At 24.7% G+C, this 23,998-nt stretch overlaps 2 protein-coding genes across 3 annotated transcripts; both read right to left on the bottom strand.

Moving 5' to 3' along the window:
- Window positions 1–4,742: 4,742 nt before the first annotated feature.
- LOC126893832 (larval cuticle protein LCP-22-like) lies at window positions 4,743–8,156 on the bottom strand. Its single transcript, XM_050664352.1, has 4 exons — window positions 8,021–8,156; window positions 5,471–5,705; window positions 5,208–5,409; window positions 4,743–5,149 (listed from the first exon to the last, which is right to left on the bottom strand). The coding sequence occupies exons 1-4, from the start codon at window positions 8,030–8,032 to the stop codon at window positions 4,888–4,890; spliced, it is 711 nt and encodes a 236-aa protein (XP_050520309.1). The 5' UTR covers window positions 8,033–8,156; the 3' UTR covers window positions 4,743–4,887.
- A 4,137-nt stretch (window positions 8,157–12,293) lies between these two features.
- Window positions 12,294–13,838, bottom strand: LOC126893835 (endocuticle structural glycoprotein SgAbd-2-like). Of its 2 annotated transcripts, XM_050664356.1 has the most exons (5): window positions 13,698–13,838; window positions 13,134–13,319; window positions 13,034–13,079; window positions 12,830–12,944; window positions 12,294–12,743 (listed from the first exon to the last, which is right to left on the bottom strand). In XM_050664356.1, the coding sequence occupies exons 1-5, from the start codon at window positions 13,707–13,709 to the stop codon at window positions 12,491–12,493; spliced, it is 612 nt and encodes a 203-aa protein (XP_050520313.1). In that variant the 5' UTR covers window positions 13,710–13,838; the 3' UTR covers window positions 12,294–12,490. The 2 variants fall into 2 exon arrangements, with proteins under 2 accessions (XP_050520313.1, XP_050520312.1); XM_050664355.1 differs by having other exon boundaries at window positions 13,034–13,319.
- Between the last annotated feature and the right edge of the window lie 10,160 nt (window positions 13,839–23,998).

The raw sequence follows: 23,998 nt of genomic DNA, 5'->3' as shown, positions 1-23,998 counted from the left end.
AATTATTTTTGCTTCATCAAACTGAATAATAGACCATTCACATTTTACGAATAACTAAAATACGAATGTTATGCAATAATGTAGTTTTACGAGTATTAAGCAAGTCCGGTTTGGCCACTAGATCATCCTCGATTTCATTATTAGTTAATCAGTTATTCGTTTTTTTTTTCAAAAATAATGTACAATGTTTACTCAAAATAATTTAGCGTATCTTCTGTATAATCATTGCAAGCCTAAAATCTAGTTAAAAAGACGTAAAAATTTAAGTTAGCATTTTTATTACTAAAAATATCTATTTCAAGTTTAAATTATTAATGTCTAAGAGTTATCCATTCTAATAACATGTCTTGTGTCTATTTTAAATATCAAAGTATCTTAATGCATTTTTTCTTTTATAATGATCCAATTAGTTAAAATTTACAAAATGATATTTTAAACTTAAATATATAAAAATGTATATTAAATATAGTATACTATATAATTGTATTTGTTATTAAATTGAAAAATTATAGTATACATGAATTGATTTATAATTTTTTCTAATTATTTATAAAAAATGGTATTTTTTTAAAAATAAATGCTATGTTTTTTTATTTCATTTTAAATTATAGAATTGAGGTAATCATAAAAATATAATAGCTTTCAAATTAACTTTAAAATTACACAGACCAAAACAGGATCGTATTTGTGAAAATTACCGCTTGTGGTGTTATAATCATTTTCTTTGGTCAAATATTTTCATTATGGTAATTTTTATTCAAATTATGATAAAATAAGCAATACTTTTTCCTTGATGAATAATTGATATAGAATAATTGATCCAATTAACCATTTCTTAAACATTTGTCTAAAGTGTATTTAAAATTTTTTTTAATGTGGCTTACTCCGTATTTTATTCTGCAGATGTATTATATTTTTCACAATGGGTGATTATTACATATCTTTGAAGAGACTGGACAAGTTTTTAATATTATGATTAGGAAAGTATTAAATTTTTAATAATTAAAAGTTAGCTCTAAAAGTAACTGTAAAGTAATTTTAGTTTTAAGCAATTCATTTTATAAGTATGATCACTCTTATTTATTTTAAGAAAAATGAGAATGCCTACGACAAATTTTGTAGACTGGAATTAATAATTTATGATAGTTTCAAAAAATAATAAATTTATTGAACCAATAATAAATTAAAAGTAATGACTTCATTAATAGAAGAGTTTCCTGGTTGATTATAATGTTATTATGTGCAGTAGTGTATCTAAATAGAATGAGGTAACACATATTACTATTAAAAATCCAATTTGTGAGAATAACTTAGCTATTAGTCTAAGATGCTTGATTTTAGATGAAGCACCTAATAATTTTAATTTTGTGTACTAAGTAACTGAAATCATAAAAAATTATGGGACTCCCTTATTAAAAAGAATTTTTGTGCATAATTTTATAAAATCCCTAAGGCCAATGTTTTATGGTTCTTTTGTACAATCTCCAAAAATGAAATAATTCTTCTAAAATTTGGGGATAGCAATGTAATTAATCTGGCAGAATTTTTTTAATATTAGAATAAAATTTAAAAAGTACTTTTTACAAACAAAAATTATAAAGACCTGTCAGATTGTAAAAATGATATCAAAAATCACTGATACAAGTGGAAAAACTGGTTTATAAATTTGCATAGTGCTAATTTTTCTTTAAAATTACATTATTATTTGTATTTCTACTCTACTTCACATTAATTTTAGTTACTTAAAAAGCAATAGAAGCTGTTTTGAAACTCAAAACATATTACATTTGTTAATTGCGATATTTAATGTCAAAAAAAATTTAATTCTTTTATGCTACTTATATTATTTTATATCAATGTGATAAAAAAATTGTAATTTAATTAGTATCAATTAACCCTTAAACAGTCGCGTGGGGGTCTAGCATAGCCCCCCATTAATAAAAACAGATGTATTATATTGCATAAAAGGTGTACGTAGATATCAATTTTGAAGATGGTTTTTATAGTAATATTGAATCGATTTTCATAAATAAATACCTTCGAAAAAAAAATGTATGACTTAAAATATTCATCAAATTTGAAATGGGTCATATTTACCCCCACACTAATTTTTTTTAGACTTGTATTTTTTTCAAAATATTGTTTTATCATAAATGCAATGTTATAATCGATATAATATTGTGGAATTGGAATTATGTGGATTTGCTACCAACTGTACAATAAAGTTTTAAAAATAAATAATTAATTGAGAATTTCCACTACTCGATGATACAGAACAAATATGAACAAAACATGCAATAAATACATCGCGTAAATGAAACAGTATGCAAAGATTGTTGGGAGAAAAATCAATGTTCAACAGATTTACAATAATTGTATATACTCGTATCATAATAATTAAATGTATTGTAATATTAATAATAAAAAAATTCAATTCAGAAAAATGATTATATAAGTTTAAATACACATAAAACTAATAAATATAAGTCGTGTTTGAGCTCAAAGAAATACAAGAAAAATTAATTAAAATACATTTTCCTATAGTAAAAGCTTTTGTTTTGCGTCTTAAAAATAAGATTTTGCAGTTAAAATAATTTTTTTACAAATAAAATTTTTTTAATAAAAATTTGAAAATTAAGTTTTTTTTTTTTCGTAATATAATTTTTAGTAATGCACATAATTTTGTAAATTAATTATTTTTAATTTTTATTATTGAATTTTTATCCATATTTATATATCATATGGTAACAAATAATGTCTTTGAATTAAAAAAAATGAACTTTTTTATACATATTTTATACTTTTCTAGAAATAGGGTCTGATAGACCCCCACACGACTATGAACGTTAAAAATAGGCACGCGCCTGCTAAAGGGTTAATAAACCACTATAAAGAGTCACAGGAAATTGTCTGCCTTTTAGATTTTTCATCTTGTTCCTAGGTAGAATTGAGATTAAATAATATTTTTTATTTTTATTAAAATAAATTTTTTTTTGTAAATTTGTGAAAAATTAAAAATAAATACTGTTATAAAAATGGCTATCATTAAATTTTTTTGCAAATTTAAAAGAAAATGTTTTTTAATAAATTAAAAAAATATTATTTCTGATAATTTTTCATTATCTTGTGTATAATAATTATTAAAAAAAAAACTGCCAAAGTAAATCAAAAGTTATTAGATTTCTTAACAAATTTTGGACCACTCTGTATGTTTTATTGGTAGTCTTACAAAACATTATATTTATAAAATATATTGAATTATGTTAGTAATGTAGGGGTTTTGCATTTTTTTATATTTTTCATTTGCACGCTGAACGCGTTTCTAACGCTTAGCGCGTGTAAAGAAAATAAAACTCATTTCTCACAATAGACAATGTAAATTTATGACCAACCAAGATAAAACAAGTAATTAAAACACACATAATTAGGTTATGTTAATATTCTTTATGTAAAATATTTAAATAAATTTTCAGTTATACAAAATAATACATTTACCAATTCAACATTATTTCACGTTACCTCAACAAAATTACTCACATAAGTATTTGACCTTTATTGGAAGAGTGCCATACTCAGAATTCCCTTACTTCTGTTACAGATAAACTCTTGAATTTAAAACATTATAATAAATCAGCTAGACTGTTTTGACTTGATATGAATTCCAAATTGAAACATGACATTTGTATTTCTTTTCATTTACTTTTTAATAGTTAAAAGTAATAAAATAAACCTGACATCATTTATTTTAATTTTATTGAGAAAATTGCAGTTAATTGTTAACCTTGGATATCTCATATAGTAAAAAGTAATCTGTATAATAGTATAAATGGAAGATGAAGAAAAAACTATTTAAATATCTTTTGTATTTAACATAAAAAATGTTTAAATCAACCAATCGAATTTGTGTTAATTTCTTTACTTACCATAAATATACTCAGTTAGATTATTGAACGGTTGAATATATGTAGAATATCTACATATATAACTACTAAATACTCTAACTGAATGAATAATTTTTACTTTGAGATATTACACAATTCCGATTGTATATTACTGATTTTTCAACTTATTAACTTTTTATTTATAAACTTATTTTTGTGTAAATAGCTCAACATAAGTATAATAGATTTATTGATATTGTTAACTGAAGATATAATAATTTTATTCTTTATTATTTAAAAGACAATTTATAAGTATTCATTTTTTTTAAACATTCGCAAATTAAAAGTTTATTCAAAATATTCATTGCACTAAAAAAAATTATTTTATTTAAATCTTGTTTAGTATCCTTATAGTATATCATATGGTTCACAAAGCTTTATAAATTCATAATTTAATAATATTACTATGATTAATTTTTTTTTTTCATTAATATTTTCAAAAATAGTAAACAAATTTTTTTTTAATTGAATAACTGAAACTATAATAAAGAAATGATTTTTTTAATATTTACTCAAAAGAAATAAAAAATTTTAAATTTAATGTAGCACATTGTATTTAACTTGATTTATACCTAAAATTAGAAAAACTTCTGGCTAGGAATATTTGTAAAATTTTATTGAATAAAAAAAAATAATTTTCATTAAAACGTGTAATTAAAAGTAATTTTACTTTCTTTATTCTTAAAATAAATATTTTCACCTTTCATCATTTACTTTTATAATTTATAAAATTGACTATTCTATTGCTTAGTTTTAACAATTGAAAAGTTCATAAAAATATTTGAATAAGATTAACGACTGTTTAATGGATACCATGATCTTTATTGAGAACAAAAAAACATTATGTAAAGAGTATATTTATACAGAAAGATAAATAAAAATTAATTTATTTACTAATGGTAAACAAGATTGGAAGGTGAAAAATGTGCTGTCATTTTAGTTTAATTTACTTTTTAATTGCTGATAATTTTGCGGCTTCTTCGTGTGCGTTAAACTCCAATGATTTTGCTATTTCAGCTGGAATGGTTGGGACAACATTTCCTTCAGCATGGTAGCCACTTTCATCGGCATAATATCTTACTTCAACTGGAGAGCCATCATCAGCAGTATAAGAATAAGAACCTTCAACTACTTGGGATGCTGCGTCGGTTCCAGCATTCTTTACATAACCTTGAGCTTGGTTTGAAATTCCATTTTCAGTTTCGTAACTAGAAATAATATTTTTTAGACCAGAATATAGAACAAATTATGCAAATTAAGACTAACCCATAGCTAAAAGTCCCGTCTAAGCTTGCCTCTTGCGATTGTCTTAGAATAGCTGGTTGTCTACCTTCGACAGGTTTGTAAGCAGGAGCGGCAATCGCAATTTGGGTTGGAATAGCTTTAGGTAACGGAGTTGCTGTAGCAATAATCGGAGTAAGTGAGGGTTCAAATCCTGGGTAGTAGCCACGGTTATAACCTTGATAACCTTAAAATGTAAAAATGAAGTGTTACTGTTAGTTATAAAAGTTTATTCCAAATAAATATACCTGGGTAATATCCTTTATACCCTACATATCCTGGATAGTATCCTTGGTAGCCTAAATTCCCATGAAAACCTGGGTAAAATCCACGATATCCAGTAAATCCTTGATAACCTGGATGGTAACCTAGGTTACCAGGATAGTATCCTTGGTTCCATGGGTTAATTCTATTATAGGCAAAAAGTTTATTTTCCTTTTCTCCAGCTGCAGCTACTGCAGCAATTACAGCTACTAATATCACCTATAAAAAACTAATTAATTTGGTTTATCCTAGTACAATTTAATAAGTGCAAAATTTTTCCGATGTTAATTTAGTATCATGCATTAATAATAGACCCTCTGAAAAAAAATGTATGAAATTGAATATCCAAATGATTAGATCGAGAAGTATATACAATGTTATAATCGATTTTCATTACTTGAATATCCGTCAAGATATTTTAATCCTTTGAATCTTTTTTAATATTTGATTACTCAGGTCTCTTTTGATTTTGAATACTATATTCATTTTAATATTCAATAAAAAAATTATTTAAGAGTTTACAAGGATATTATATTTATCTAAGGGTATTATATTAAAAATAATATGAGTATAAAGATTTCTTGATTTTCCAAAAGTTATCATATAAATTTTAGCTATTTTTCAATAGAGCAAAAACAAATGAAAAATTTCTATGATGTCATAAAGTAATAGACATTATTGAGATGAAAAACATACATTCCAGTTAAAATTTAATTGTAAATTATTGGCATGTGAAAGAAAACACCCTTATCTATATGTATAATAAAAAATACTAAAATCTCTTTTTAGTGACACTTTAGCATTTAACAAATTGAGCTCAGAATTTATTATTGGTAGGATTGACATTCTATCAACCAAAATTTATGAGCTTTTATAAAAACCTAGAGAATTTAATTCTTAATATCTGTTTAAAAAGATATTAAAAATCTGTGTTTTTATTATGAACAAATCAATTTGTCACTTAAATTATGACAATACATAAATAAAAATTAACAAAAAAAAAATAAACGATTTCAGTAATTCAACATTAATTGAATGTAATTTTATTTACCTAACATTAAAATATCTTATTTATTATTGTTGTAATAAGGATATTTTTCAAAAATCTCAATAGTTGTATACAGGCTAAGTCACAAAGATATAACTTATCCAATAACTTTTGATCTAATAATTTTACGTTACTCTTATTTTTGAATAACAATTAGATTTTCAGTCAACAATTTTAACATTATTTATAATATATTTTTTCAAAGTATGTAAAATAATTAAATTTTTAAATATTTATGAGAAAATTTGATACTAACATTTTTTTATTAATGTTTATAATTGAAAAGATAAAAGTAAATAAATGCTTTTCATGTTTGTCAAATATTAGTTGTAACCTTTAAATTTTCGGTAAAAAAAGTGAAAAGTTGTACTTCCGACAAAACGTTTAACTCATCATGAGTTAGTAATCTGGTTAATTACCTACATTTGTGAATCCATAAATGAATATTATTTTGTGTTGAATATTGTGTTAATACTTTAAATTTTATTATTAATTTAACGAGCCGACTTGTATCTGTTAATAATTACACGGTAGTAATTGAGAAGAACAATTATTACATATGTAAAAAGTATTGAAAAAGTACAAAGCCCTACATAAATTAAAAATATATTAATTATCATGCTAAAATTATAGTCTAACAATTATTTAAAAAAGAATTTAACGTAAAATATTTATTGGATCAAAAGATATTGTATTTGACTAACTTTGTGATTCACGCTGAATATAAAAATGAAATATTTTTTTGTAAAATTTTGAAAAATGAAAATATGCTGTATTTTTACAGAAACGATGATTTTTTTAATTAATTCTTAAAGAAAAACTTAAGTATTTCATTCTGGTGGATCATGTATAACTGTTCATTCAAAATATCAATAGTTTTATGGATTAATAACATTATAAAATTAAATAACAAGGTAATAAGAATTAAACTATTGAACTTTGAACTTGTAAACAATTTACATAAATTCTTTAATTGTTATAGTTGTATACTTTAGTAATCAAACTTATAGTGTTTTTAGTTTAATTTTCTAATTGTTCAAAATTTTTATACACCTTAGTTTTTTTTATTGAATATATAACTAGTCTAAACCAGTTTGTAGTAATTTGTTTCATGAGCAACAAACGTTTTAACACAACATGTATACATTTCTACCGTAAAATGTATGATGGCATTGTATTGAAAATACAAATTCAATGTATTGAAATCGCTTGTTACTCATATAAAAATCACTCAAAAAGGTTTTGGCCAATCTATATTGTCTATAAATGAAATATACTATAAAATATTTAATTTAACTTTAAGATTAAATGAAATGAATATATCATTATAATATGTTAAAATTAGTATTTTTATAAGTAAAGGTATTAATAATTGTAATGTATAATAAATAAAACATTATAATACTCTTAATATCGTTAGATATAGAGTGGATTTGTGACAATTAAATTTTGAAATTCGATATTGTTTATGTATTGTTTTACTTACTAAAATTTTCATCTTTGCTGTGTTTGTATCCTTTAAATATAATGTAGTTGGGTACAAACAACACAACTAAAAAAATTGGCTTTACAAGAAGGATTATATAGTGATGGTTTGGCGTAGGTTCAAACAACTACCTTGATCATGACATTTTAAAAATTTACTTATGCATCCTCAGAATAATTTATTATTTTTTTTTACTTTTGTTTTCAAGATACCTATATAAATATGAATGTAGATTTAGATCTAGATATATATTCTGACTGAAAAATACCGGTTTTTATACTTATATAATGTATTTATCGACATTTATACATATTTATCGGTTTAAACTCATGAATTTCGCACACAATGTTTCAGACAATATGTAAGTTACAGTTCTTACAGACACCTTAAAAATGTATAATATTAAAATAATGCTCAATTCTTTTTTATTTCCATTATTCTATTTTAAATTAAGATTAGAGAAAAAAATTATCCTCAAAATATAGAAATTTTAAAACATATCATGCAACGAAAAAAATATAGATTTAATAATAATTTAATTTAATTGATGGAAATAATGACATTTTCTATTTTTACAATTAATAATATGTGTTAATAAATTTAATATATTAATTTTGATAGAGGAAATTGTATGATGATATTCAGGAATAACAAAATATCTGATGGCATTTTTTTTTGGTTATCATTTTGATAAGTATCTCTTTTAATTAATGGGTAAAAAAAATTCATTTTGTGCAAAGAATACTTCAAATAAGTTTATTTTAACAATAAAATCTCGAAAAGGCATTTTCAAACCATTTTGATAATTGAAATTATTTAGACAAATTTTCAAAACAAAATTTTGAAAATTATTATCATATCAAATCTAATTCGACAATAAATACTTTAAAAATTTTAGAAATGAATGATTTTAATTATTTTTATAGATAAAGCTACTTTTTTATTTAATTAAGGGATTTGTTTTCAATTTTTGAGGGTAATATCTTCAGCTAAATACATTGTAATAATATGACGTATCGTTGAAAAAAGTAGGTTAAGGGTGGAGTTGGAAAAATAAATCGCAGCCACAAAAAAAAAAAAACGCATAGTAAAATAATATAAACATGAATAAGAAATTTCTTCTTACGAGGGGAGACTAGAGTGATTGGATCCTTGATATTTATTGAAGTTATTGAATCTAAATGAGATAAAAATCAAATGATTTGAAAATTTTTTTTTAACTCGAAAAAAATATTCAAAATATCAATTGCCACAGGCGAATTCAAACCTCGTGCCCTTAGCGTGAAAAACTCAAGAGTACTAATTCAGCAACTGTTCGTCGTTTTTGACAATTGATAAAATTGGCAATTGTAGCTAATTCAAATTTTAAAGTTACTTTTTCAACTTTAAAAAAACAAAAAAATTTAAATAAATTTAACTTCTTATGTTTTATGAACTTTATTCTATGTCAATTAAATTTTATAATATTCATAAAAGTTAGTATATTCCCCTTGTAAAAAATTTTAAAATAAAATACAAAACCCAAAATTTCAACACAAAAATAATATATTTTCGAATACAATAGCCATATACACCAAGAAGTATACACCCAAAGAAAAAAATCAATCAATTTTGATAGAGGAATTTTATTAAGGGTTTATGATAATGTTTTATAAATACGAACAACATATTTATTCTTATAAATAATTATTGTTCAAGACAAGAAAAAAAATTAGCATATTGATAAATATATCATAGATTCAATAGTAATGATATATTTATCAAATTGAACAATGAATTTATTAGATAGATCGAGGTTTTTCTCTGGGTGTATAATATAAGCTTTAATTTAAAGTGTCAATATTTCTGGAACATCTTTAAAAATTAAATTGAAAAAGCTTAACTCATGTGAAAAAATTGTTTTTTTGAATCCACTCTGTGGACAAGTTTAGAGTCTGATTTTCAAAAAAATGATATCTAATAAAAGGAAAACATTTAAGATTTTAATATAAAAAAAATTATTATAATTTGTTCATTTTTCAAAAAGTTATGGCAGTTTTCAGTATTAAAATATTTCATGTTAAATAGTTATTTTTATATAAAAATACGACGGCCATTTTCCTATAGAAGAAAAGATGACAAAACAAATTTTTTTTTTTTAACTATTAGTATTTATTATAAGCTTTAATTTGACATATATTTAAAGGACGCAGTATTTTTCGGAACTTTTTCAAAAGTTATACTTTTTATAAATATATTTCATGTTTAGAACCCCCTCTGTATAAAGGAAAATGGTCCAATTNGAACCCCCTCTGTATAAAAGAAAATGGTCCAATTTAAAAAAAAGTATGTCAAATGAAAGAAATATATATAATATATTTTTGTTGATACATACATTATTCAAAAAGTTATAGCAATTTAAAATCGAATATTTTAACACAAAAATAGCATTTTTTTAACTACAGCAGCCGTTTGCCCGTAGAAAATAAGGTGTCAGGACAAATTTTTTTTTCATTTTACAGTACATGGCATAAGCTTTTATTTGATATATGTTTTAAAGAAGCAGTATTTCCGAAACATTTTCAAAAGTTAAGTTGAAAAAATTTTGGAAAAAACCTTTGGAAAAAAAGTTGCTATTATGAATACTCCCTTTTCGGCAAGTTAAAGTTCAAATTAAAAAAAAAAACGAAATTTACCGATTTTAAAAATTGTAAGTGTTTGGGAGATTTTCCCCATTTATGGGGAACGAGGGAAATTTTTTTTAATTTTTAAGGGTAATGTCTTCAATTAGATACGATTTGTGATATTTTGACGTATCGTTGAAAGAAATCGGTCCAGTACCATGGACCAACCGGTAAGACCTGAGAAAAAGTGGCAAAAGACACATAAAAAAAAAACGCATCTTTGTAAAATTAATACCTTCTTAGCTTCGCATCGAAGCTAAAATTGAGACCTAAGAAAAATTAATGACAGACAAAAAATATCGACATAGTAAATTAATTAATGTAATATTCTAAAAAGCTAAAATGAAAAAATAAACACATCATGATAAAATAATACCTTCTAAATTTTGCATCGAAGATAAAATATTCAACAAAAATAATTGGAATAATATTCTTTGAAAAAAAAATTTTTTTTTTTGGTGATACGATATTTTAATTCTACACCGACGATATGATAATAAAGACATAAGATATGAGAGAGAGAAAAAATGCTACATTCTTTATTGTTTCTTTGGATCACATTTGCTCTTTTCAAGTAGTCATTAATTAGTGTCTCGTGTGCTTTGTATTACACGTAACTTACATTCAACATTAATAAATGCAGTTAAATTATGGCTAATATTTTGAAATACACGAAAATCAGAAATTTTAGATTAGGTCTTATCCATATTTTTATTAAATTTAACTTTTGTAATAGTGCAACACAAAAATGTTTCTCGATTAATTTTATTAGGGCTGTAAATCTGACAAGTTGTTTTTCGTAAAATACTGTGTAAAATTAGGGTTAAATAAAATTAATTTTTTCTTCTCAGACTTTATTAAGGGTGTCCATTTATATCAATGATATGATTATTAAAAGTTACACAAATTATTATATTTTAACGTTTAAGGCTTTAAACTCAATAATCCATACGCCACCAAAGTATAAATTTATGATTAAATTGAAAACTATTAGAATGTTAAAAATGCATCATCTAAACATGTGCATTGATTCATGACGTGTATCAGTAAAGTGTAAGTAGTTCATATTTTATTTATTGAGTTAATCTTTTTTTTTTGTCTATTCTAAGAAAATAGGAAATAATAAAGTTATACATCTTAACATGATATAAATAACAGTATTAAAAATTAGCAAAGAGCCAAATTCTATATTCATGGGAAATTCAAACAAATTTGATAAGTGACGATATAATGAAAAGAAAAAAATTGTTTATATCGTCAAAATTCATAATTTTGTTAATATAGTTTTCAATTAGTTTATGTCGATTTTTTTATGTATTTATAATAAATGTTGTTTAAAGTTAAACTCATATATTATAGAAAAGTGACAGCTCAATTTAATATATTAGACTTTTTAGATAATTAACTAATTATCCGCTACCAGAACCCGAAAAAAAATTATCGTAAGGTTGGTTAATAAACTAATTAATTATTATTGTTATTAAAATCTAAAAATAATAAAACAAAAAGTATAATTCTTCAAAAGTTATTCAAAAACTTTTTAATTCACCAATCGTTTTTTTGCATAAACTTTATTATATTTTTATGATTATAATGAAAAAACCCATAAATAAAGAACAAAGAAAAAACTATTTATTTCAGATATTAGTTAAATTATTTTTTCACATTAAAGATTTACAAATGACAATTTATAAAAGTATCATTGTATTTTTTCATACAGCATATTTATACATAATATTATACAAACAGATCTATTAACTAATGGTATATATGGTTAGAGAGTCAAATATCATTTATTCACTTTGATTTACTTCTTCTTGTTGGTTTGTGGGTTAACTACGTTGAATTCTAAAGATTTAGAGATTTCAGCTGGGTTGCTTGGAACAACATTTCCGGATGCATGAAATCCTGTGTCATCGGCGTAGTATTTTACTTCTACTGGAGTACCATCATTAGAAGTGTAAGCATATGAACCTTCAATTACTTGAGATTCGGCTTCAGTTCCAGCGTTTTTCACGTAGCCTTGAGCTTGGTTTACAATACCGTTTTCAGTTTGGAATCTAAAATATCATAACCACATATTATTACAGTTTTTATTTAATTACTCCAATAAATATACATTGAATTTATTTTAATATGTACTAACCCATATCTGAAGGAACCATCTAGGTTAGCTTCTTGGGACTGACTAAGAATAGCTGGTTGTCTACCTGTAACTGGAGCAACTGGAGTTGGTCCTGGGTAATAACCTCGGTTGTAACCTTTTAATCAAAAGTAATTTGAATATTTATTTGGTTTTATAATTATAGTATGCAAACTAGTATACATAATTATAAATCATCTAAAATACCTGGGTATCCTGAGTAGAATCCTTGATATCCTGGGTATCCAGAGTACCCTGGGTATCCAGAATGTCCTGGGTATCCAGAGTATCCTGGGTATCCAGAGTATCCTGGGTAGTAACTACGGTATCCTGGGTATCCAGTATACCCTGGGTGTCCAGCGTGTCCTGGGTAGTAACCATGGTGTCCTGGATATCCAGTGTAACCTAAGTTCCATGGATTAAGGCCATTGAAAGCTACAGGTTTGTTTTCTCCGGCTGCAAATACTGCTGCAATAACAGTTGTTAATATCACCTGAAAAATAAAAATATTAGTTTGTATACAATAATTTAGTCATTTAATATGTTTATTTTATTGATATTTGGGATATCTAAAAATATAATTTATCGTTTATTTATTACATAATTATAAAATGTATTATATAGTTAAAGCTTTTATCGTTTCTAGAGACATGATGGAAAAGTTTAACTATGAGTTCTAAATAAAAGACATATTTAAAACAAATAAAATTTGAAAATTTTGTTCGCACAAAAAAAAAACTTAGAAGTCAATCACTTGAATTTCTTTTAACTGCTAATTATTATTTAACTCATTCAATTTAATTTTTTTAATATATAGAATGTTATTAAAATTTTTTTAAGAACGCAAATTTTAGATTTCATTTGAACTTACAAAAAATTTCATTGTTTTGAGTTGAAGATACGAAATCTACGGTACTGAAAAGATTTGAATGAATGATTCAACTGAGGATTTTCAGTAGTTCAGGTAGGATTTTATACCAAAATTTTGGCGAGATATCAAGCTAATATCTTGATCTTGACATTTATGTCTAAAGTATCTTCTTTGTTGTGTATAAATTATACTTTTTATGTTCGAGTTTTCTAAGCAATTATGCAAATTTTCCGATATTGTTACTGAACGATGATATGACCGGTTTTTTTTTTTGCTATACATTACCAGACTACAAATTTAAACTGGTATTTAAGATAATACACCAAAGCATGAATATTGAAGTTAATATTTTAATAATTTAAAATACTATAATTCATTTGATTAAAAAACAGTTTAGAAGACATGATGAGCCACAAACTAATAATAGTTTCATTTAAAAAACAAAATTATATACAAATATAATAACAAAAATACATTAAAAAGCCTTCGAGGTAAGCATCTTAATCAAACAAATTAATATCAAAATCATTTAAATTTAATAAAATAATAAAATTTATTTAATGTGTGAAGTTTTTTAATCTAATTATTATTAGATAATTTTATTTAGCCAATTTGAGAATCACCGTGTATATTATAAGCATCAAAGGTATTTTATGAATTTTTAAAAAAATTTCAATAACATTCGTATTTCATTAACATTGAAAAATGGAATACAATTTAGGATGTTTTCACTACAAACGCAAATTTAAAATTATTGTTAATGTAATATTTAATATCGTAATATAATTGTAATTTAATAAAAAGAATATAATATAATTATCTAATTTAATACCAGAATATAATTACTGAAAAAAATCAAATGATATTTAAATATACTTTTAAAATTGTTTTTATTATTATTAACATACATATTTTAAAAATAAAGCAAAAAGAGGGAAAATTAAATTATAATCTAAAAATGGTTTGTGTTTTTAACTACCAATTTTAGGACTATTAAAAAACTATAAACGAATAAATAATTTTCAAAATAACAATGTTTACGTTTTTAATCCCTGAAAATAATTTTTCACTTAAGTCAATTTTATTTGCTATTTAATCTCAGTAATTATGTCGATGATTTTATCTGTATTGATAACACTAAATCAAAAATATTTGAACAAGGAAATTTACAGTATAGTGAAAAAAATAATTTTATAAAAAAACGTTTTGCTATCATCAATTAAATCGTATAAAAAATCGTTAACTTACACTTAATAATTTTCGTTTTGACAATAACCTTGGCAAAATAATATGTAAAATAAAATATAAATTGATATTTAAGCTGTAAAAGGAAGCATAGGAGTTGAGTGTATAAAATGAGAAAAAATAAGTTTTGGTTATATGAGGAGAGAGAAATCAAAAGAAAGGATATGAAAATGAACGATGAAGAAAGAAGAGAAAGGCCAAAAAAGATATAGTTTAATGTAATTAGGAGTAATATGAGGACTGCTGGTGAGTGTATAGATGATATGAGAGACCCGTGTCAAGTAGAGATTAAAAATACTGGTAGCTTGGTAGATACTAAGTAGTAGGGACTAAGATGAGGGAGAAGAAGAACATTTAAAATGTGTGACAAGTTGCTTTGAAAACTTAATTGTTTATATTTTAATAAATCAAAAATAATTAATATTAAATGATTTTAAACATTTTTATGTTTATTTTGTACAGGGTTATTAAAAGAACATGTTTTTAAAAATTTGTATTTACAATGTTCTTTTTTGTTTTAATCAATGTTTTCTTATCAAATTATTATATCAATGTTTTAAACGTAAAAACTTGTTTTATTTAACGTTTTAAACTCGTCAAAAACTATAAATGTCAGAATATTATTATTTAATAGTCAAGAATTGCAAAAATATTTTATTTATAGTGTTCTATCAACTTTTTCAGAAAAATACAAGACAGAAATTATAAAAGTAATAAGTGTAATAATCACAAACATTGACTAAGCTACAATGTTGGATTACATTATTATCATGGATTGTCTTCTTATATCAATATCATAGTGAGCATGCGTCAAGATGGATTATGTTTTACGATAACTTGTACATATATTCAGGGACGCCTTCACAAGAAATCTTTTTTTTATTTTAGAATATACGCAGAGTTATGAGCGTATACTCTTTAAATAGTACATCAGTATTACTTTTTTTAGGATATACGTTAATTTAAAAAATTGTTAGTATACTATCCAAAATGCAAGAACGCAAAACAGGAATGCACCGGTTATGAATAAAAGGTCTATGATTATGGTTATACTAATGTAAATAACTAAGGCGATGACATTGGAATAGTTCTAAGTCACAAAAAAAAAAAATTACTAAAGAAGAAAAAACTTTTATCTAAACCGCTTAACTCTATAACGAGCGTCTTTTCGTTTTTAACATTATTTTTATTTTTTACTACAATTTGACTTGATATTTCACCAGATTATTTACATATGTATTTACTACGTGATAATTCACTACTTTATATGCTAGTTAAATATGTATGTATGTTGCCATTAAAAAAAAATCAAGTTGACACTTTTATAAGTTATTAGGGATGATGCTAAAAACTGATCACAACTGATAAATTAAAAAATATATGTAATTCAAAAAAACTTTTTTTTCGATGTAGTCTTTATTTTGCAAGTAATTGAGTGAATTGTGATAAACGGATCACTCTAGATAATATTATAATATTCATAATTTCTATAAAATTGCGAATTTCGAAAACACTGTTACCATCATTAGCATTAACCACATAAAATTACCCATAAAAAAAAAATATATATAAAACCTATAGAAAAGCCATTTCATAAATATAAATGTCCAAGCCGAGATTGAATTATTATATATATCAATAAAAAGTAAACAATGATTTCATAAAATCAAATCTAAATTAAAATCTTTTTGTGAAACTTTCCAAAAAGATAAAAATTGATAATATTTTTTAATGTATATAATTTTTCAACTTCACGTTGCTTTAAAAATATATGCATCAAATGATTGATACTTTTTATAAAATTATGATTTAATTTGACTTTGTTATTTAATCTTTATCATAAAATATATTGTCAATCAAATATTTATTTTGTATCAGCAGGAAAAATGATATATATATTTCAGTAGTTTAATATATTTAATATTGAATTTTCATTCTATTTGTTAATGTTTATTTCATTTTTATTGTTTTACTAACTAAATAAATCTAAACATATAATAAATTAAGTATCCATTGGCAATCTGCAATATAAGAAGTTATAATTTTGTGTTTTTTTCTATGGAAGATAATTTTTTTAAATATAAATATTTCTGCATCTATTAAAATAATAAAAATTTTTCAATGACATTCTATAAATAAAATCAGATATTCAGACAGATATTTCTCTATTATAACGACATGGCATAATTTTTATCTGTATAATTATTAGTATAAATATACAAATATATTTTATTTGTATAATTATTAGATTCACTCATGATAGAGATTTGAACTGAAAATAGTATTAATTTTAAATTACACGGGTGTAATCAGGGATATATGTGTGTCATACCCCTCACGATAAATATAATTACATGGAGAAGATACAATTTATTTTTTGTTGGAGGAATTGAAAAAATTCCTTTTGTATATCTTCCAAGACGAAACTTTAATTTCGTCACTGTTAAATTAAGGACTCTCTATTTAACAAGTGTAGCAAATATAAAATTTTATTCAATATAATATTTATGGTAGGTTAAAAAAAAAAGTAACATTAAGTATGTAAAAATATAATTTATTATATTAAATTATTATTAAACTTGTTGTAATTTGCAAAGAGTAAATAATGATCTCAACTTATTTTTATTTATAATTAGGAGTTTTAAAGGTACGCCAAAAATAAAAAACCCAACCCAGCACAGGGGGGTCGCGGCACAGTGGTGACGTGGTATAGTTGGATCAAGTATAATGATATCTGACAGTGATTAAAATCACTATAAAAAAAAAAACGCTTCGATGCAAATCTTTAGATAGTGTTTAATTTTAAAAAATTGGTGGATTATTCCAAAAGCTTCATAAACTGCTAGTTCCTTATTAATATCCTGATTAAGATAAAGTATGTCGAATGAAAAAGGGATTATTAAAAAATAGTATTTCCCATAAAAAAATTATATTGATCAATACACTTTTCAATAAGTTATAGCATTATAAAGTTAAAAATGTAAAAAATAAAATTGAGAATTTTCACACAATAATAGCATTTGGTAGCCATTTTCACCGTGAAGACAAAATAAAGTCCGAAATTTTTTTTTTCCATAATAAAGTAGATTACATTAGCTTTAATTTAATATATATATAAAAGTGTCAGACTTTCCGGAACACTTTCAAAATTTAAGTTGAAAAAGTCAATTTTTTGTGAAAAAGTTGTCATTTTGAATCCCCCCCTGTAGGCAGGTAAAAAGTCAGATTTATAAAAAAAATATACCAAATGATAGGTAAAGACATCATGCATCTACAAAAAAAAGAATTATATTGATCCATACATCTTTCGAGAAGTTATAGCATTATAAAGTTAAAAATATAAAAAAGAATTTTTTTACAAAAATCGTATTTTTTTTATTAAGTTTAATGTCTGTTTTCACCATGAAGATAAAATAAAGTCCGAAATTTTTTTTTACCATTATAAAGTATATTACATTAGCTTTAATTTAAGATATATATAAAAGTGTCAGACTTTCCGGAACACTTTCAAAATTTAAGTTGAAAAAGTCAATTTTTTGTGAAAAAGTTGTCATTTTGAATCCCCCCCTGTAGGCAGGTAAAAAGTCAGATTTATAAAAAAAATATACCAAATGATAGGTAAAGACATCATGCATCTACAAAAAAAAAGAATTATATTGATCCATACATTTTTCAAAAAGTTATAGCATAATAAAGTTAAAAATGTAAAATACAAAATCGAAAATTTTCACACAAAAATAGCATTCGGTAGTCATTTTCACCCTGAAGATAAAATAAAGTCCGAAATTTTTTTTTTTTACAATAAAGTATATTACATTAGCTTTAATTTAAGATATATATAAAAGTGTCAGACCTTCCGGAATACTTTCAAAAGTTAAGTTGAAAAAATTAATTTTTTATAAAAAAGTTGTCATTTTAAATCCCCCCTCGTGGGCAAGTTCAGGGTTAAATTTATGAAAAAAATATACCAAATGAAAGGTAATAATATCATGCATCTATATAAAAAATAATTATTATTACATGTTCATTTAAGTTAAGTTAATGTTATTAGCATTCAGTTAAACACGTATCATAATATGCACAACTTCATATACAACAATTTAATAATATATTACTTGTATGTTAGCAAATAATTAATTTATCTGTCACAACATTTAAACTGTTTTACATTATTAAATAGTGTAAATAAATTTTATTATAATATATTAAAATTTATTTATACATATATTATATGTATAAATGTTTAAACTATACATCTTATCTTAAAATAATAATCATGTAATGTTCGATTTAATACAGTTAACAAATTGACTAAAAACATTGACGATAATATCCCAAGATGGGAATAGTTAAAAAAATATATAAAAAAAGCTTAGTCTTGATCGCACATCAAAGAAAGTTCTTGATTCAATCCACAACGTATTCGTCTCTTGTCGAATTTCCTGTTTTAAGTTTCATTAACCTCAGCCCCATGTCGTTGTCGGGCCTAATTAGTGCAACATTATACGAAATTATTTTCGTTGAAATATTATTTATATTTGATAAAAAAAGAAACTTTATTGAATTATTGTGAGGGCGAATTCTCATAATTCGAGTAAAATTTTTCAATTTGGCATTTTTGACTGTCAACGGTCGTAATTTATCAATTTTCCATAAGCAGTTTAAAGGAAGTTAGTAAATTTACATTATCCCAATTGTTTAGAATTAATAATCTGAGTAAAAAACGATAAAGCAATAGATAAAATATAATTTCAAATAAATTTCTGAATTTAATGAATTTGACGAGTTCCTATCTCATTAATAGACACTTCGACTGGGTATCAAAGACAAGGCTATCGCTACATTAAGAATACCTCAGTATACTGTGAAAGAAGTTACATATGTTAATTTGTCATCAGTAAAGAGGACTATTAATTATTCCAAGCCCTCAAACTCTACGTCACGATAGAACCTCTTTATAAACCAATTGACTAAACCCAACATCCCAGCTTGGTCACTATAAATATGCTATATTATTTTTTGTACATTTATTTGATTATTACACAAGGGTGAACCGACAAACGGTAATATAACGTTAAATTATTTTATTAACAGTCTATGCTATTTCTAACTCTTAATTAAAGAGACTAGATATTATTATCTAGATTATTTACTTTAATGATATTATGTATCATTAAATTCTTATTGAGACAATGTAAAATTTAGTAGTTCTGTAAAACACTTTCGACTCGAGAAGTAAAACCTGACTGACACTAACGAGCTGTCTCTGATTTCCATTGTCTTGTTGAAACATTAATTTATAGTCTATACGGTTCTTGTATATATTTACTGAGTGTTTTGTTAAAATAAACGGACTAATGTCTATTATCAATAACAATTCTGTTGGCTACTATTTATCATCAACAACAACTTCCGTGAGCACTAATTTGGTAAAATATGCAGTGGCGTATTTTGAATGATTTCTCGGGTGGTGTCCAACTTTTAATTAACCTCAAATACGAAAATTATAGAAATGTTTACTGACATAAAAAAAACTTACTATTTTTCTAATTACTATTTTAGGAATTGACAAATAATTTGAAATTTGAAATTTTGGTACTGTTGTATCTTAAAAGAAACAACCCTAGTGTCTTAACTTAAAGTAATAAAAGTTTAATAATAACTCAAATGTATTTATTATAGATATAATTAAACAATGCAAAACATACAAAATAAATATATACTAAAAACACAATAAAACAATACACAAAATGAAAATAAATGTCATAAACGTACCGCGCGTGCGAAAAAAGATTACCTTCGGTGCTCTACGATTCATTCCATTTCGTCTTATATACTAAAATATTTTGTTTTTCTTCTTTTTGCAAAATTAATAATACTATCATTTTCAAAAATGTTTATAAATATTTAATTCCTGGTCTAGTAACAATAGATCAGGAAATTACAATTAAACCAAACATTACAAAAATGTTTTACTTCCAGCTTTACAAATGATAAACTATATTACAGTATACAGAGTGATTTTTTTATCATAACCCACTCATTTACTTGTAGAATAAATATAATTTAAACATTTTTTTTTGTTTTCTTTAGTTACACATTATTCTTAAATTATTAACTATTTAAAACTTTTTATGTTCATCCCTTATGTCTTGTAAGGGTGTCAACTTTGTCTTTTTGTCTTTTAAATAGGAACACATATTTTGAATATAATAAAATGTTTGGATTTTTAATTAAATAGTAAATGGCATTTGAATTTTTAATATAACTTTATTAGTTTATTAGATATAAACATTTAAAGTTTCAAATTTTTGAGTTAATATACATGTATAATACACATGATGATATGATTACAAATACAGGTAACTAAATGGTTTATATGATATCAATGTCGCAGTCACGGATTGTTTATTATCAATTATGACTATCATAGATATACTTTCTGTATTGTCAGTTAGTGTATTTATAAACTCACAACAATGTGCCTTACTACCATTGATAATAACAATGCTGTGTACCTGCTAATTTCTTTGAAGTTGTTTTAAACAAGGTAACTCATAACTAAACACTTTATTTATAATAAGTAAATAAATAATAAAATATCCTTTCAGTATTGATGTTCGTAAATTGCTTGCTTTTGATGATGTTTCAGTGTCATTCCACTACGAAATTATAAATAACGATTCAATTAGGTACACAAAAAGCTCAAGAAAATCATTGACAGCATAAAAACGTTCAACTCATTTAGTCGCACATAATTGTTTTAATGATTTTTTAGTTATNAGTCACACATAATTGTTTTAATGATTTTTTAGTTATACATTTTTGACTTTCTTCGATTTGACTTTTCAACACATCTTTTCGCTTTGGGTATATGAAAAAATCTCTAACTTTAGATGTTGTTCCTAATCAATTTCGTGTTTCTTGTATAGAAGATGAATAAGAAATAGCAAGGTTTAAAACATGAACAGCACAATGAACAAACGTCGCAAGCGGATGACTTTGGTGAATAAGAGATTGAGCTCCGTTAAATTGACCAGACATAGCACATCCATCGTAACACTGTCTTCTAAGGTATTTTGTTTCTACACCAAATGAAAGTAAACTTTGAATAATAATATATAAACCTTTTTCAGTAGTATCTGTTGTAGGCACAAAATGAAGAATTCTTCCTTGATAATCATATTTTCAACATCTAAATATCGACACACAAAGTTACTTGTTCGCTTCCACCAATGTCGGCCGTTTCATCAGCAAGTATTTTGAAACATCTTTGGGCATTTATGTTGTAGTATAATTATTAACACATGTACTAAATATCACATATATATGAATAAAGCCATAAATCATCTAAGGAATGTTTCCCTTTTAGGGTAATAAAAATAACTATTTATCAACACATGTTTCAAACCAGTCCCCTACAATCCATTAACTACGCCCACGGCAGGGTTTCTATCACAATTAACCAATCACAAATAATTATCCAACATCTTAGGAATTTCAATAGAGATCGCTGGCTTATTTCATCCGGCGTATAAAAAGCCATTTTTTCTCGTAAAAAGATCTCTTGCTGCGGCTCCTGCTCACTCTTCTTTTGGACTTCTTTTGACGATTTTCTGCGGCAGCGACTGCAACGACTACCCTCTAAATATTCTCTTACATGGAATCTGCGTCAGTATAAGTAAATATTTTGTCCCTGTGACTTAGTTTTTTTTTTTATATGTATCATCCTAAGTGGTGAACATTGTCTTAGATGATTTATTAATATTTTACACAGGAACAAGTTTTTATTTATTTTATTATCACCTAATGTTCTCACGACAAATAGACATTATCTCTATTTTTTATATAAAGGTTTTAAATATTATTATGCCCTTCATTTCTGGACAGCCTCAAATGTGCCGAAAAGAGTGAAGAAGCGTAATTTTATTTATATAGACATAGTTTGTAATATATAAGAATTTTAAATATTATTGTGCCCTTCATTTCTGGACAGCCTCAAATGTGCCGAAAAGAGTGAAGAAGCGTAATTTTATTTATACAGGCATAATAGCCTTATACATTATCGTATATTCATAATAAAGCTTATTGTGCCCTACATTTATGAACAGCCTTAAATGTGCCGAACTAAATGAAGAAGCATAATTTGTGATTAGAATTAACTAGTTTTAGTAGTAGTACTTTATGCCTGTGTACCCGCCAGCCTTAAGGGACTATGCCAATTACCTTTCGGTAACGTGTAGGCAGTTGAGGTACAGAGTAGTACTAAACTTATAAAAAGAGTATTTTTGAAGTGCGCTATATCCGTCGACAAGCCAGTTCTAGAGCTAGTAGTCCGGGTAAAGTTCATCATAAAATAAATAGTCCGTAAGATAGGAAACTACACCTTGGAAATATTCTCTGCGTGTGTACCCGCCAGCCATAAAGGACTATGCCAATTACCTTTCGGTAACGTGTAGGCAGTTGACGTAAAGGATAATAAAAGGTGTAATTATAATTAAAATATTATTGAAATAATATTTTAAATATATTAATGAGGTAACTGTGTCCGCGCCAGCCAAGGCTTTACGCTGAGAAACGCTGGGCCACCACAGTCTTGTTAATTATATTTTGAATATAGATAGACATATTCTTATAATTATATTTTGGCTAGTTCAGAGTAAATTTTAAGAATATCGATATCGACTGTAGGGAATTCATCGAAAATATTATTAGTAAAAACATAGTATAATATAAAAGGAATTTAAAATAAAAGAAAGTGATAAAATTATAATAGACGCAGGTCCCATTGTAGAGAATCCTTTTTTTAAGTCTTATATACACAGAGATACTAATTTATCGAAATAAACGCAAGACAGTATAAACGACAGTTAACTTTGAAAGAAGAAATCACCATAAAACCAACTCAATCAATTACTAAAGGAAATAAAGGTAAGTGCGAATATTTATTTGCATGTCTTACTTCTAAAAAAATCACGTAATAAACAAAAATAGGAATAAGTGAGGTAGGGATATTTTATTATTTAATAAATAAANATAGGAATAAATGAGGTAGG

Source organism: Daktulosphaira vitifoliae, unplaced genomic scaffold (genome assembly GCF_025091365.1).
Source record: "Daktulosphaira vitifoliae isolate Bord-2020 unplaced genomic scaffold, ASM2509136v1 Scaffold_1, whole genome shotgun sequence".
NCBI classification, from domain to species: Eukaryota; Metazoa; Arthropoda; class Insecta; order Hemiptera; family Phylloxeridae; genus Daktulosphaira; species Daktulosphaira vitifoliae.
Note: the sequence above shows the minus strand (reverse complement) of the source record. Positions and strands in the feature narration are given on the sequence as shown.